Raw genomic sequence first — 12,670 nt, forward strand, 5'->3', positions numbered from 1 at the left:
AGTGCCAGTCCAGCTCTGAGTGTCAGGGGATGCTTTTTCTTTACTTTATCCTGAACATGCAGTCCTTTCTCCCAAGTAGATTGTGAGATGCTTGTTGCCAGAGATGATGACATTTGCTTTTAATCCGTGGCAATGTCTTGCATGAGGCATTGTATGTAGGTATTTAGTAAATACTTCCTGATTGGGGATCAAGAGGGTTAGTCTGGGACTTTCAGAGACCCCCAAATCATGGTCCTTTACTTTGTGTCTGGTTAATTAACCTTCTCCCAAGTTTCTTCTGAGGCTGCATGCACAAGAAGTTGAATCTGTTTCAACTTCAGATTAAAGGTCAGAAGACTGGTACTAGTCCTGGCTGCTCCATTAAGTGGCATGACCTTGGAGAGACCAATTAGCTTCCCTGGGCCTTTATTTCTGAACTTTAAAAAGAATGGGCTTAGATTTACTACCTAAAGGCCTTTCCAGCTCTGAAATTTTTGGGAGAATATGTTTTCTCTTGCACCTCTTCTGCCTTTAAAAAAAGTACTAAATGGTACATGACCACACATCATTACAGTGAGGAATAATTACTCCAAAAAATGGTGCTTATAGGTGAGCTTTTTAAAATGAAAATCTTACATATGTGTTGGTATTAATTCCAAATGGCTTAAGGAGTTAAATGTAAGCATTCAGAAGATCTCAAAAAAATAATAAAATATTTTTCTCTGGATAAAAAAGATTTGCAAACCTAAAATGATGTTAAAACCATGAAAAATATCATTAGATTTTGCAACATAAAAATAAAAAACTATGTACTTGGAAATATTAACCAACTTAGAAGACAAAAATCAAATAGGGATATATTTTCAACAAATGGTTAATATGCTAAATATAGCACCATCTCATTCCATCTATCTATCTCTGGGAGTAAGTATGTACCTCCATATAGCTTGGAAGAACTGATTCCTCCAAAACCAAATTAGATGATTCTCTCTGAACACCTGACAGACTCCACTATAACTTTTCTCTAATAGTTCAAGAACAGAAAAAATTATTATTGATATAATAATGTCTAATATGTATATAGAATTTCACAGTATGAATAGGGCATTCACCCTTTTATCTTATTTGATTCTCAGAGCTAGGTAATCATTATCCTTAAAGATGATAAAACTGAGGCCTAGAAATGATAAGTAACATTCCCAACATCACATCAGGGAACAAATGTTAAAACCAACTATAGACCTCAGACTGGGATTCTGCCTCAGTTTTGGTATCTTTATAGTGAGGATTTTGAGTACAGATTTTCTACATTGCCTTCCATATTTAAACCAATAATTTATGAAAATACCATGCTCCATTCTTGAGATGGAACCAGAAGAAAAATAAAAACATTGAAATTTGGTTGGGTTTATGAAATGAAAAAAATCCTCCTCACCTTGATAGGGATTATTGGTATTATAATGTAGTATCCAATATTATATTTATCTAAATATTTTACTTAATTATGTATATATATATGTTTTTCAAAAAACATTCTTAGTGTTATGAAACTTCCCACAGAATAAATATAAAATAGATTTAATTTCTCTATAATTTTCAGAATTACTCACACTTGAGGTCTTGATTAAATGGATCTTAAAATCAATGGTCTTGGACTGTTGCCTCAGAAACATCCGAGGAAGCCTCGTCTTTTAATGTCTGTCATGCTTAGCTCTTAGGAGATGATCTGGTCTGTTGCAGGACATATGTCTTTTTTTATTCATTCTTTAGAGGCTTAAATTGAATATCAGGTTTATTACATACCTTCCAATTTCTGTCAGTTACCACTTCAACATTCAGTTCCAAGTGGATCCACTTCATTTCTGTCCATTGTTTTCCAAGTAGCTTTAACCACATTAACTGGTCCAAAGTCCTTGTTCTCCAGTCTTGGGAGGTTTTTACTGCTACTGAAGTATGAGCTACAAAACATTTTTATGACCCTGACTCTACTTGTATGAGCCATAATAACAGTGGAAATTGGAGTATTCCTCTCAGTTCACATGGTCGAGGGTGCCCCCATGTCAGCCTACTATAGTTTTTCAGACAATCACAAAATTAAAAGGGCAGGACTTGCGTGGACCTAAAAGTAGCTCAGGACCTTACGGCCTCAAAGAAAACAGAGGCCCTTGTGAGCCTCCCTAGAATCTAAGGGCCTTGGCCACTCATTGGACACACAGCATGTCAATCTTTGCTTCTTAGCCAATGAGCTTGACGTTTATGATGGGCGGGCATGGTCCTTTGTTGGCTTTTCTGGAACCACCTCCCCTCCACCCGCCCACTGCCACCCTCCACCATCATATGGTGAAGCCTTGGTGGGTGGTTCCTGACATCTGCCCCCTGCCTTTCCGGTTGTGAGTCCTCTTCAGGCACCAAGAGAAATTGTTCTCCCTTCAACAGCCGCTCTTCCGCCGCTGGTCCACCACACGTCAGGCCCCACTGCCCAAGGCCTCCTCTCAGTGGCCACCATCTTGGCTGTTGACGCACAACCTGATCGCAGCCCAGCTGAGGTACTACTGCCTGGTGCCATGTCTGACACTGGTGAGGGAAACTCTACCCTGGGGGGGCAGGAGAACCCCATGGACGACGCAGGAGCCGGGGTCTGGGAGGCAGGAGCTGAGGACGTGGTGATTCATGACTCTGGGCCCTACGGGAACGAGGAGGGTGAGATGGAGACTGAGGGTGAGAGCGAGGGCGAGGCTGAGAGTGAGGCCGAGGGCGATGGCCAGACTGAGGGTGAAGCCGGGGTGGTGGGAGTCGCAGGGGCCGCAGGCGGTTTGAGTGAGGAGGCCATGGAAGTGGGAGTCCCGGAGGGAGGTATCAGCAGGGAGGATTCCAACATGGGACCGGCAGACGAGGGGCCCCAGCGCCCAGATATGGCGGCGGGCGCCATTCAGCTCCCAATGGCTGACTTCCGCTTCGTATTCCTGGACCTGGTGCGCACAATGCTGCACCATCTGTATTACAACAACCATATTGTTGTGCCTCCGAGCCGCCGCTTAAGAATAATTCAGTCCAGGTCTCAGATGCCCATCCGTGTGGGCCGCGTCCGCATGCTCTCTGTGCCCCGGGGCTCCAGGGAGGGAGCCGCTGCCTTTATCCCCTGGGGCTCCAGAATGCAGCCCCCAGTCATGGTGCCCCCACGCTTGAGACAGAGGGCCCCAGTCATGGTGCCCCCGCGCTTGAGACAAAGGGCCCCAGTCATGGTGCCCCCGCGCTTGAGACAGGAGGCCCCAGTCATGGTGCCTCAGAACTCAGGAGAGGGGGCCGCAGCCATGGTGCCTGACGGCTCCGGAGAGGGGGCCGCAGCCATGGTGCTCAACAGCTCCGGAGAAGGGGCTGGCTCCGGAGAGGGGGCCGCAGCCATAGTGCCTGAGGGCTCCGGAGAGGGAGCTGCAGCCATGGTGTTCGAAAGCTACGGAGAGGGGGCCTCAGCCATCGTGCCCCGGGTCTCTGGAGAGGGGGCTGCAGCCATGGTGCCTGAGGATCAGCCCGAGGCCGACGTCCAGGAGCCCGCGCAGAAGGCTGAAGGCCCAGAGGGTGAGGATGGGGGGTGGCGAGGCCCCAGGGCTGGGGAGGCCCCAAGTCGGGTGGGCACAGCTGGTCTGTGGCCAGTCACACTCACTCGGGTGGGCAGGGGCCCTCAACACACTGCAGGCCGAGTGGGCCCCAGGAGAAGCCCAAGTCCATAATGACCTTCCCTGTCTAGAGAAAAAATACTTTGCCCTCTCCTCCCCTCTGCTAAGAGATCTAAGCTCATCAGTGCAGTTCATGGCCCACAGAAGAAAGTCTAAATGTTCCAGGGGGCATGTGTTCAGGAGGGAAGGGTGGGGGGAGGGAAGATATGGAAAGGGAACCTGAAGGAAAAGAACAAGCAAATGTTTGAACCATACTTCATGTTGGTTCATGGCTTCTAAAAGTGTCAAGACTCTTAGAAAGTTGATCCCCAAACATTAGAACTGATAGGGGAGGACTTTGTAAAAATTAAACATTCAGGGGGTTGAGGAACTGATGAGCTTCACCATACAATTTGTTGCTGAAGCAAAAAATAACTTCACAGGAAAGTTTTGACAAAAATGTACAGGATGCCCTGGACCCTGATGATTCTTGATCCCTTCTTCTCTGGAGTGCCAGAAGTCATCAGCAGTACAGCTTTCCTGGAAAAATACTATCACTGTAAAAATGATCAAGTAGCAGAAATGTGAGGGCCAGGGAGCATTATATCAACCAGTAGGAAGGTGCCTAGCTGCTCTTTTCTTAATTATTTGGATCCTTCTGTTTCTCTGGAGGCTGGAGCACTGGATGTCCCCATTCATTATGAACTGGATTTTTTTTTTTTCTGTGAATGTCTGCTCCTAAAGTCTGTCTTATTCTTTACTAAAGAAACAACTAAATATCAGTATGAAAACACTGAGGAAGAGGCCCAAGATGCTGAAACTAAGAAAGAAAAAGAAGAGTTTAAGGAGAACAAGAAAGACCCGAAAAGGATGTGAATCCAACAGAGAGCAGGCCCGGAAAATCCACGTATCTGTGTGTAACTTTAAATATCACCCAACCATTCCTGTCATTTACCTGTTACTGACTGCTTTATTTTATTGATTTATTTATTTTAAAGATTTTATTTATTTATTTTTAGAGAGGGAAAATGAGGGAAAAAGACAGGGGAGAGAAACATCAATGTGTGGTTACCTCTTGCCCACCCCCTACTGGGGACCTGGCCTGCAACCCAGGGATGTTCCTTGACTAGGAATCAAACTGGGGACCCTTTAGTTGGCAGGCGGGCACTCAATCCACTGAGCCACACCAGCCAGGGCAACAGCTTTATTTTTGTTAATGCTCCCATTAAATTAAGAAAAAATTGTTTAAAATTAGTTTTAAAAATTCAATTTTATGTACTTAGAATGTTAATAGAATACTCATATACCTAGCAACATAAAACACATTATGTACTGAAACACTCTTCATGGCTTCTCATCAGTCTTACAAGATCTTCTGTCCTTTCCCTGTAAAGATCACTGACAAATGGCAAATGCATCAGTATCTAAAACTAGTTATTTCACTTACAAAAGTTACTAGATGCAGCAGCTGAAGTAGCTGGGCTGTGCACTAGCTGGAGCTTCATTATTTGGCCACAGAAATGCAGTCTCCTGTACCAACTAGGAGACAAAAGCTACTTAAAATAGCAAAAGGTTAAGAATTTCATGCAGGACCACATTTAATGATTAATACTTAAACATTGGTTTGGTTGTAGATTTTTGTATTTTATGTGATAGTCCACAGAAAAGAAATTCAGAGTATGATTATTGTTTATCACTGAATTGGTAATTAAGTCTCAAGGTTTATCTTACCTTTGAGTACATTTAAATGATCAACATTTTCTCCCTATTTTTGCACTTTCACAATTGCATATTTTATAATAACCACCTCTCATATGGGAGATATGGAAACTCAGGGCTAAGGGAGCATCTTTTGTGGAATAAGCACAGGGTTTTAATGTGGAGAAACTAACTTAAATCCAAGAATGGCCTCCAAGGAGAAGGAGAAGCATTTATGGTGTTAGGCAAGAGGGAGACAAGGTTGGTATGATCACACAACTGGAGCCATGGGTTACAGGAGCACCCTATATCCAAGGGTGCAGGTTACGGTAGGTGGACATTTGGTCCTGTTCAAAACATCCATGGAGACATTTGGTCCACACCAAAAAAGCCCTTGATATTTAAATTCCATTCTTCTGTAAGATTCAAACCCTAACTCACCTTCCTAACCTCACGAGCCATTACCAGCTAGGCTACTGAGGCAAGAAGGGTTATTATAGGCAATACAGCCACAATATAATTATTGGACCAATAAAACACGATGGCATTTCTCCATGTATTTATTCTGTAAACCAGAAGTGTAAATAAACATTATGGGGTGTTTTAGAAACCCAGCATGTTTTCTAAGCCTGGACATTTTGGATAGGACCCAATATCAAGGACCTTTCAGTGTGGAACAAATGTCTCAATGGACCTTTTGGACAAGACCTATGTCCTCCATGGAAAGCTACAAGAGGGAAATGTTTTGTTCTTCTCTGCTTGTTGAGATAAACACACAAATGCAGCAGATACACATAAGGCTATTTTCTTAGATTTATAGTCATTGGAGTTGGTTAGTGCTGTGTAATTGTTCATTTTCTCTCATTTCATCCTGCAGTTTGGAAGAATGGAAAGAAGATCGAGAAAGAAGGAAGACCTCATTGTGCATTCTTTTTAGGTTTTTCATTTTAAGTTCATGGGCATTTTATTAAGCACTGATAACATTGCAAAGTTTATTACCCAAAATGTGCTATCCAATGATATCTAACTTATTTTATAGATGTATTTGACAGTATATGTATTGACAGTAGATGTATTTGACTAAGTTTGTTTTCATTAATAAAATGAAATGCAGGCAGATTTTATTTAGATAAATAATCCCGACTCAAATCTCTCTTACCTCTTGTTTTGAAAGGAATCACTTTCCACCATTTTGTAAGCTTGCTTTAAATTAGTTTGTGGCAGCCCAAAATAAATTAAAATGTCAATTTTAACACAATATTTGTAAAGTGAGAAATGGATGTCAAGTCTTTAGAGCTGTTCTGTCTACTGTTAGTCACTGGCAAGCTGAAATACAGTGTGATTTGAGATGTGCTGTAACTATAAAAAATGTTACCTGTCTCACTAATAAATTGTATATCAATTACCTGTTTAGATGATAATATGTTGAGTTAAAATATACTATTAAAATTAATTTTGCCTGTTTCTTTTTTGATGTAGGTACTAGAAAACTTAGATTTACTCATGTGACTTGCATTATATGTCTGCTAGACAGAGTCTCTAGAGCACAGTTTTGAAGGAAACCTCTTAGATTGTCCAGCTTGTCTGGATGCCAGATGGTACTGCTGATCCTGGGCCCAGACATTGATTTGGAGCAGTGGTTCTCAGAGTTTGTTCCTCAAAACAGCATCATCAGCATCACCACTCAGGATCGCTTAAGCTCCACCCAAGACCTCCTCAATCAGAAACTCTGAGGGTAGGCCTGGCAAGGCATGTTTTAACAAACCTTCCAGGGGCTTCTGATGCAGCTCAGGTTTGAGAAGCACTAGTTTAAAGCCACAGAGGAAGAAGCTCAGATTCACCTGTAGGACCAGCCTTAACTCACTGGCTTGGGATTGTTGCAGGAAAATGAAACAGGATGGCAAGGGCTGGATTGGGGAGGAGACTAGAACCCACAGGGGCTGACAGGCACAGGGGCTAAGAATGGGTAATGGAAGCAAAAAAAATGTGTAAGGAGAAAATGCTGGTTCCAGAAGGGTGCAAACATAGTACAATGTATATGAAGTCTAAAAGAACATGCAAAATGGCCACCATATATATTGATTGTGGATACAAATAGAATACGTCAGGTGTGCAAAAAGTGTATACAAAGGTGCCATACAGAAACACATGCTTGGATAGATGAACACATTTAGGATGGTGGTTACCTTTTGGGAAAAGAAAGGGAGGGGGACTTTATTGGGGAAGGATCCACTGCAGGCTTCAACTATATTTGTAATGTTCCATTTCTTATGCTGGGTGGTGGGTAAATTAATGTTTATAGTAGTATTCTTTATAATTTTGTGTAGATCTGAAATATGCCATAAGTAATTAGGAAAAAAAAGAGGAAAGGGAGAGAATGAACTTAATCTCTGAAATCTGCGCAAGGAAAAATAAGATAAAGTCAAAGGTGACCTGATAGAAGGATCACAGAAGAGGAAAGGGGTTTCAGACTAGACAACCTCCATTCCGCATTTAGTTACGGCTTCCTAGATACCTCCTTCATAGCACTGATGCCTTCTCGCATACAGTATTCTGTGGTAGCACATCTCATATCCTTATATATATTATATATAATAATCTAATTTATATATAATATTTATTTATTTATTTATTTATCCCATAACACCAACCCCTGGAATGAATGTCTGAACGGTTGGGAATTTAAAGGGTTTTATTTATCTTTCCTTCCCACATCCCTAGGCAATGAGTTTTTCTTAGTAGGTACTTAATGTTTGTTAAAGTGAACTAAACTCAACACTCCCACATTCCTTTTTGGTCACCAATGTTGACATTTTAAAATGTACTTCACATAGTATTACTTATGACTGGAATCAGGTGGTGAGACAGAAGGCAAAGGGCTTCTTTTTGCCATTATTTGAACTGAAAGAGCTGGCCAAGTTGTATGATTTGAGCACCTTCAAACTTATTCTCATTTGTCAGTATTTACATTGTATAAGTTGATATTACAGTTTTGCTTTTAGACCCAAGCAAAAGGGACCTGTGTTCTGAGCTCCATGCTTTACAGGCCCCACTTTGTTCTCTTCCAACCATGCCCATCCCTACAGGGCCAGGAGGAGCCTGGCCCACAGAATACAGGGTGGGCCCCTACTAACCCATACTCCCTGGCACCCCTGAACAGTCCCCACACCTGCTGCCAGGGTCCATGTGCTCCTGTTGGGGTTGTCCTTGGGAGGGCTGAGTACACAGGCTGGAGTCTGTACTCCCAGGCTTGAGGAGTGGGACAGGACAGTGCCTGGTCTAGGAGGAGCTAGGGCAAGGGGAGGAGAGAGGGGAGCAGCTCTTCCCTCACTGTTGGAGCAGGACTTAGAGGAGCCTGAGAATTCTAAATCCCAACCTGGACTTTCAGGTAGTTATGAAGGCACATCTCTCATGGAAGGAGATAAACCTTTAAATAAAATATGCTGTATTCAGCGATTTAAACATTTCAAATATTTATACGCATGGTATGTAGATCCCAAACTGAACTTTTTCTGAACCCTACAAATGTTACAAATGTTACAGGTATACCTGATTAAATATCAGGTCTATTACCCCTTTCCCTTAACTTCCAGTTACACTTTGTTACCTTAACATAGTGGGGTCTCCTGCTTCTGAAAATGGTTTGTTCTAATAGCCCATCTTGCTATAAGACTTGTATCCCTGGTCTAGGCTGGAATACAACCACCAATAATCTAGCCCCCTCTACTCAACCCTAACTGCACTCCCCTCCCATTGGTCTCTACCTGCTCTCTAGGTATTTAGATACAAAACTTCTCTTCAATACCACTCTCCCTCCATACATATACTCACCCAGAGGCCATCAGCTTGGCTAGACATACCTGTGTAGAGGCCTTTTATGCCTCACACCACCTGTGAAGATCATTTTGCTTTTCTGACCACCTGCAGGTTTGAGTTGTCAATATCCTATTTGACTTCCCTCCCCATGTGACACACAGACTGAAACAGACTAAAGAACACATTCTGTTGTATTTGGTTTTCATATAGCAAATATCAAAGATACTACAAAGAAGCTGAATACTTACAAGACTGCCTCTGGGCATTAAAAAACAAATAACCTGTTCATTTTAAAACAAACTTCATTTAAAAACAGAGTTGTTACCTGCAGGAAAAAATTAATGCAGTGTTCTCAGAATGGGAATAACCTAACAGGGGGATCCCAAGATGGCTGCAGAGTAACTGGAAGTTCCATCCCCTTGCTCCCAGACCCTGACAGGACTTGCAGTTAAACTGCAGAGTATTCATCTTGAAAAACCAGTTGAAGTGTAGCTGATGTGAAAATTTGTAAGCAGGAGCATGGAGGAAGATGGGAACACACAGCAACAGAGGTGAGCCCTCTTGTACAGGTGGGACACACTGGGGCAGTGGAGCTCCCTCCCCTTGGGAGCATGAGGTCTCAGCCCCGTGCAGGGAACTCCAATCCAGAGTAATAAGAGACTGGAAGGGGAGCCAGTATAGCATTGGGCAGTGGGAAGCAATGGGAATTTGACCCACTTGGGAGACTCGAAGGAGCAAGCCCATTGTTACAATGCTGGCTTGGGAAGTCTGTCCTGATTTATGACTGCTTAGAGGGACAATGCAGCTGTTCCTATGTGGAGGAGGGGTCTGCTCGGTATACCCAACTGTGGCTTTGAAGCACCCTCTGTTCTCTGGAAGGACTTTGGGCAGAGAGCCAGTCAGAGTCAGGGTGGTGAGGCTTGAGGAAAATGACCACTCTCATTCACATTGAATGCCTGTGTGGTGCCCCTACCCCCACATGCTGAATCACTTGGTTTGCCCCAAGGCAAAGGGGTATGGCTCTGGGCTGGAAATTTGGCCCTGTCCTGTTCAGTTAGATGGGGATGGGGGCAGTGAGATATTTGGCCCATTGGGAGCTCAGTTGGAGCTAAAAGTTTTGCTGTGCCCTGCTGTCACCAGCCACACACAGAAAGACTGGAATACCAAGCAAGACTGATTTTTTTTTCATCCCCTCTGGCTTGGTTAGGTGGTACGGAGGTGTCAGCAAACCATACAGACATGGGTTTTTGCAACTGTGTCTCCCAAGCAGACTTTTGTCCAGGAGTCAGACAGGCAGGTCCTGGGCTCTGCTGCTGCATTATGGGGAATCAAACTGAGTTCCCCAGAGAGTTTAGCCCCTGCAGCCATGGGAAGGAGAGGAAGTGTCCACCTTTCCTCCTACAGAGTTCAAGCACCACCCCCAAGACTTTTAATCATCCCTGCCATGTCCTGAATACCCTAGCTGAGCACAGTTCCATGGGGTGGGGGGACAGAAGCTCACAGTGGAGACATTCAAAGACCCAAGGCAGACTCAACCACTGGGCTCTGGAGGCCCCGCCAGCATGTCCACTAAAACTTCCAACTTGACAAAACTGCTAAGAGCCAGGTGAGGAAAGCGTCTGACATGGGCTTGCAACAGAGAACCTCTCTGGAGGCCTGAGACTGGCACAAGTGGCCAGCTTCAAACAACACTGGAGCAGGATTCAAGGAACTTCACATTCAGTGTATCCAGATACTGATCACAGCAGGCACAACAATCTGCTGAGGCAAACCACACTTTTTCTTTTTTAATCTTTTTTTTTCTTCACCATTTCTTTTTTCTTTCATATCTCTTATTCTCTTTTCTCTTCTTATTTTTCCTGTTTTTCTTTACCAATTTATTTTCACTTTTTCTCTCTATATTTTTATTATTTATTTTTTTTCTTTCTTTTCCTTCTTTCCTTTCACATTCTCTTCTGTTTCTTTTTTCCTTCTCTAATTCTTTTTGTTTCTTGTCTTTTGTTGTTGCTTTTGCTCTTTTATTTATTAATTTTTTTAAATATTTTTTATTTATTTATTTTTAGACAGGGAAAGGAGGGAGAAAGAGAGAAAGAGAAACATCAATGTGCGGTTGCTGGGGGTCATAGCCCGCAACCCAGGCATGTGCCCTGACTGGGAATCAAACCCGCGATGTCTGGTTCGCAGCCTGTGCTCAATCCACTGAGCTACACCAGCCAGGGCTATTTATTAATTTTAATTTTTGTTTTTTGTCTCCTTTTTCTTTTCTGATTAGTTGTTTTGTTGCTGTTCTTGTTGTTTTTGTAGTTAGTGTTAGTTGGTTTTTTTGTTGAGTTGTTTTCAGTTTCATTTTGCTTTCTATTGTTCTGCTTGGTCAGCACACACACAAAAAATTGCACAATGTGGTTAGTATTGGGCCTCACAGTCAACCATCCTGAGGGTTGAGCCCACCCATAAATGGGACAACAGTAATCAAGAACCAATTATAATAGAAGGGCCCACAAAACCCACACAGAGGTCATTTCTAGAGCACTAAGCTCAGGTGATCAAGGATACTACACCACTGGGACCTACAGGACACCTACTACAAAAGACCACCTCACTAAGTCTGGGAGTCATAACAGTTCTAGTTAAAACATAGAAACAAACACAAAAGATACAGCCAGTATGGGGAAATAAATACACAGGCCTCAAATGAAAGAACATGAGGAATCTCCAGGAAAAGGAGCTAAATGAAATGGAGGTAAACAACTTATCAGAACCAGAATTCAAAGTAATGGTTACAAGGATACTCAATAGCATTAAAAAAGGACATAGATACCATGAAAAATAACCAGTCAGAAGTGAAAAGTAACATATCTGAAATAAAGAATACACTGGAAGAAATAATCAGTAGGTTGGATGAAGCAGAGGATAGAATTAGCAAATTAGAAGACAAGGGAGAAATATCAATCAGAGAAGCAAAAAGAAAAAATAATTAACAAGCAGAGGGTACTTTAAGGGATATTTGGGACAATGTGAAACATAACAACATCCACATGATAGGGATACTAGAAGAAAGAAAGCAAGGGACAGAGAACCTATTTGAAGAAATAATGACAGCAAACTTCCCTAATCTGGTGAAATAAAAAGCCACACAAGCCTAGGAAGCACAGAGAATCCCAATCAAGATGAACCCAAAGATGGCGTAGCTCAGTGGATTGAGCGTGGTCTGGGAACCAAAGTGTTGCAGGTTCGATTCCCAGTCAGGGTACATGCCTGGCTTGCAGGCCATGACCCCCAACAACCACACATTGATGTCTCTCTCTCTCTCTCTCTCTCTCTCTCTCTCTCTCTCTTTCTCCTTCCCTTCCCTCTCTAAAGATAAATAAATAAAATCTTAAAGAAAGATGAACCCAAAGAGATACACATTAAGACACATCAAAATAAAAATGGAAAAGTTTAAACATAAAGAGGAATCTTAAAGGCAGCAAGGGAAAGGCAGTTATTTATCTACAGGGGAGTTCTCATAAGGCTGTCAGCTGATT

The 12,670-nt window shown here is 42.7% G+C and overlaps 2 protein-coding genes across 2 annotated transcripts; both read left to right on the forward strand.

Moving 5' to 3' along the window:
• The first annotated feature begins 2,543 nt into the window (after positions 1-2,543).
• LOC123827763 (cancer/testis antigen 47A-like) lies at positions 2,544-3,391 on the forward strand. The gene is made up of 2 exons (XM_045852198.1): positions 2,544-3,293; positions 3,341-3,391. The coding sequence occupies exons 1-2, from the start codon at positions 2,544-2,546 to the stop codon at positions 3,389-3,391; spliced, it is 801 nt and encodes a 266-aa protein (XP_045708154.1).
• A 24-nt stretch (positions 3,392-3,415) lies between these two features.
• LOC123827714 (cancer/testis antigen 47A-like) lies at positions 3,416-6,603 on the forward strand. The gene is made up of 3 exons (XM_045852152.1): positions 3,416-3,555; positions 4,399-4,545; positions 6,208-6,603. Exons 1-2 carry the CDS (start codon positions 3,417-3,419, stop codon positions 4,506-4,508), a joined length of 249 nt encoding a protein of 82 aa, XP_045708108.1. The 5' UTR covers position 3,416; the 3' UTR covers positions 4,509-4,545; positions 6,208-6,603.
• The last annotated feature ends 6,067 nt before the right edge of the window (positions 6,604-12,670 follow it).

Source organism: Phyllostomus hastatus, unplaced genomic scaffold, assembly GCF_019186645.2.
Source record: "Phyllostomus hastatus isolate PE091 unplaced genomic scaffold, TTU_PhHast_1.1 phas_contig_90, whole genome shotgun sequence".
NCBI lineage: Eukaryota > Metazoa > Chordata > Mammalia > Chiroptera > Phyllostomidae > Phyllostomus > Phyllostomus hastatus.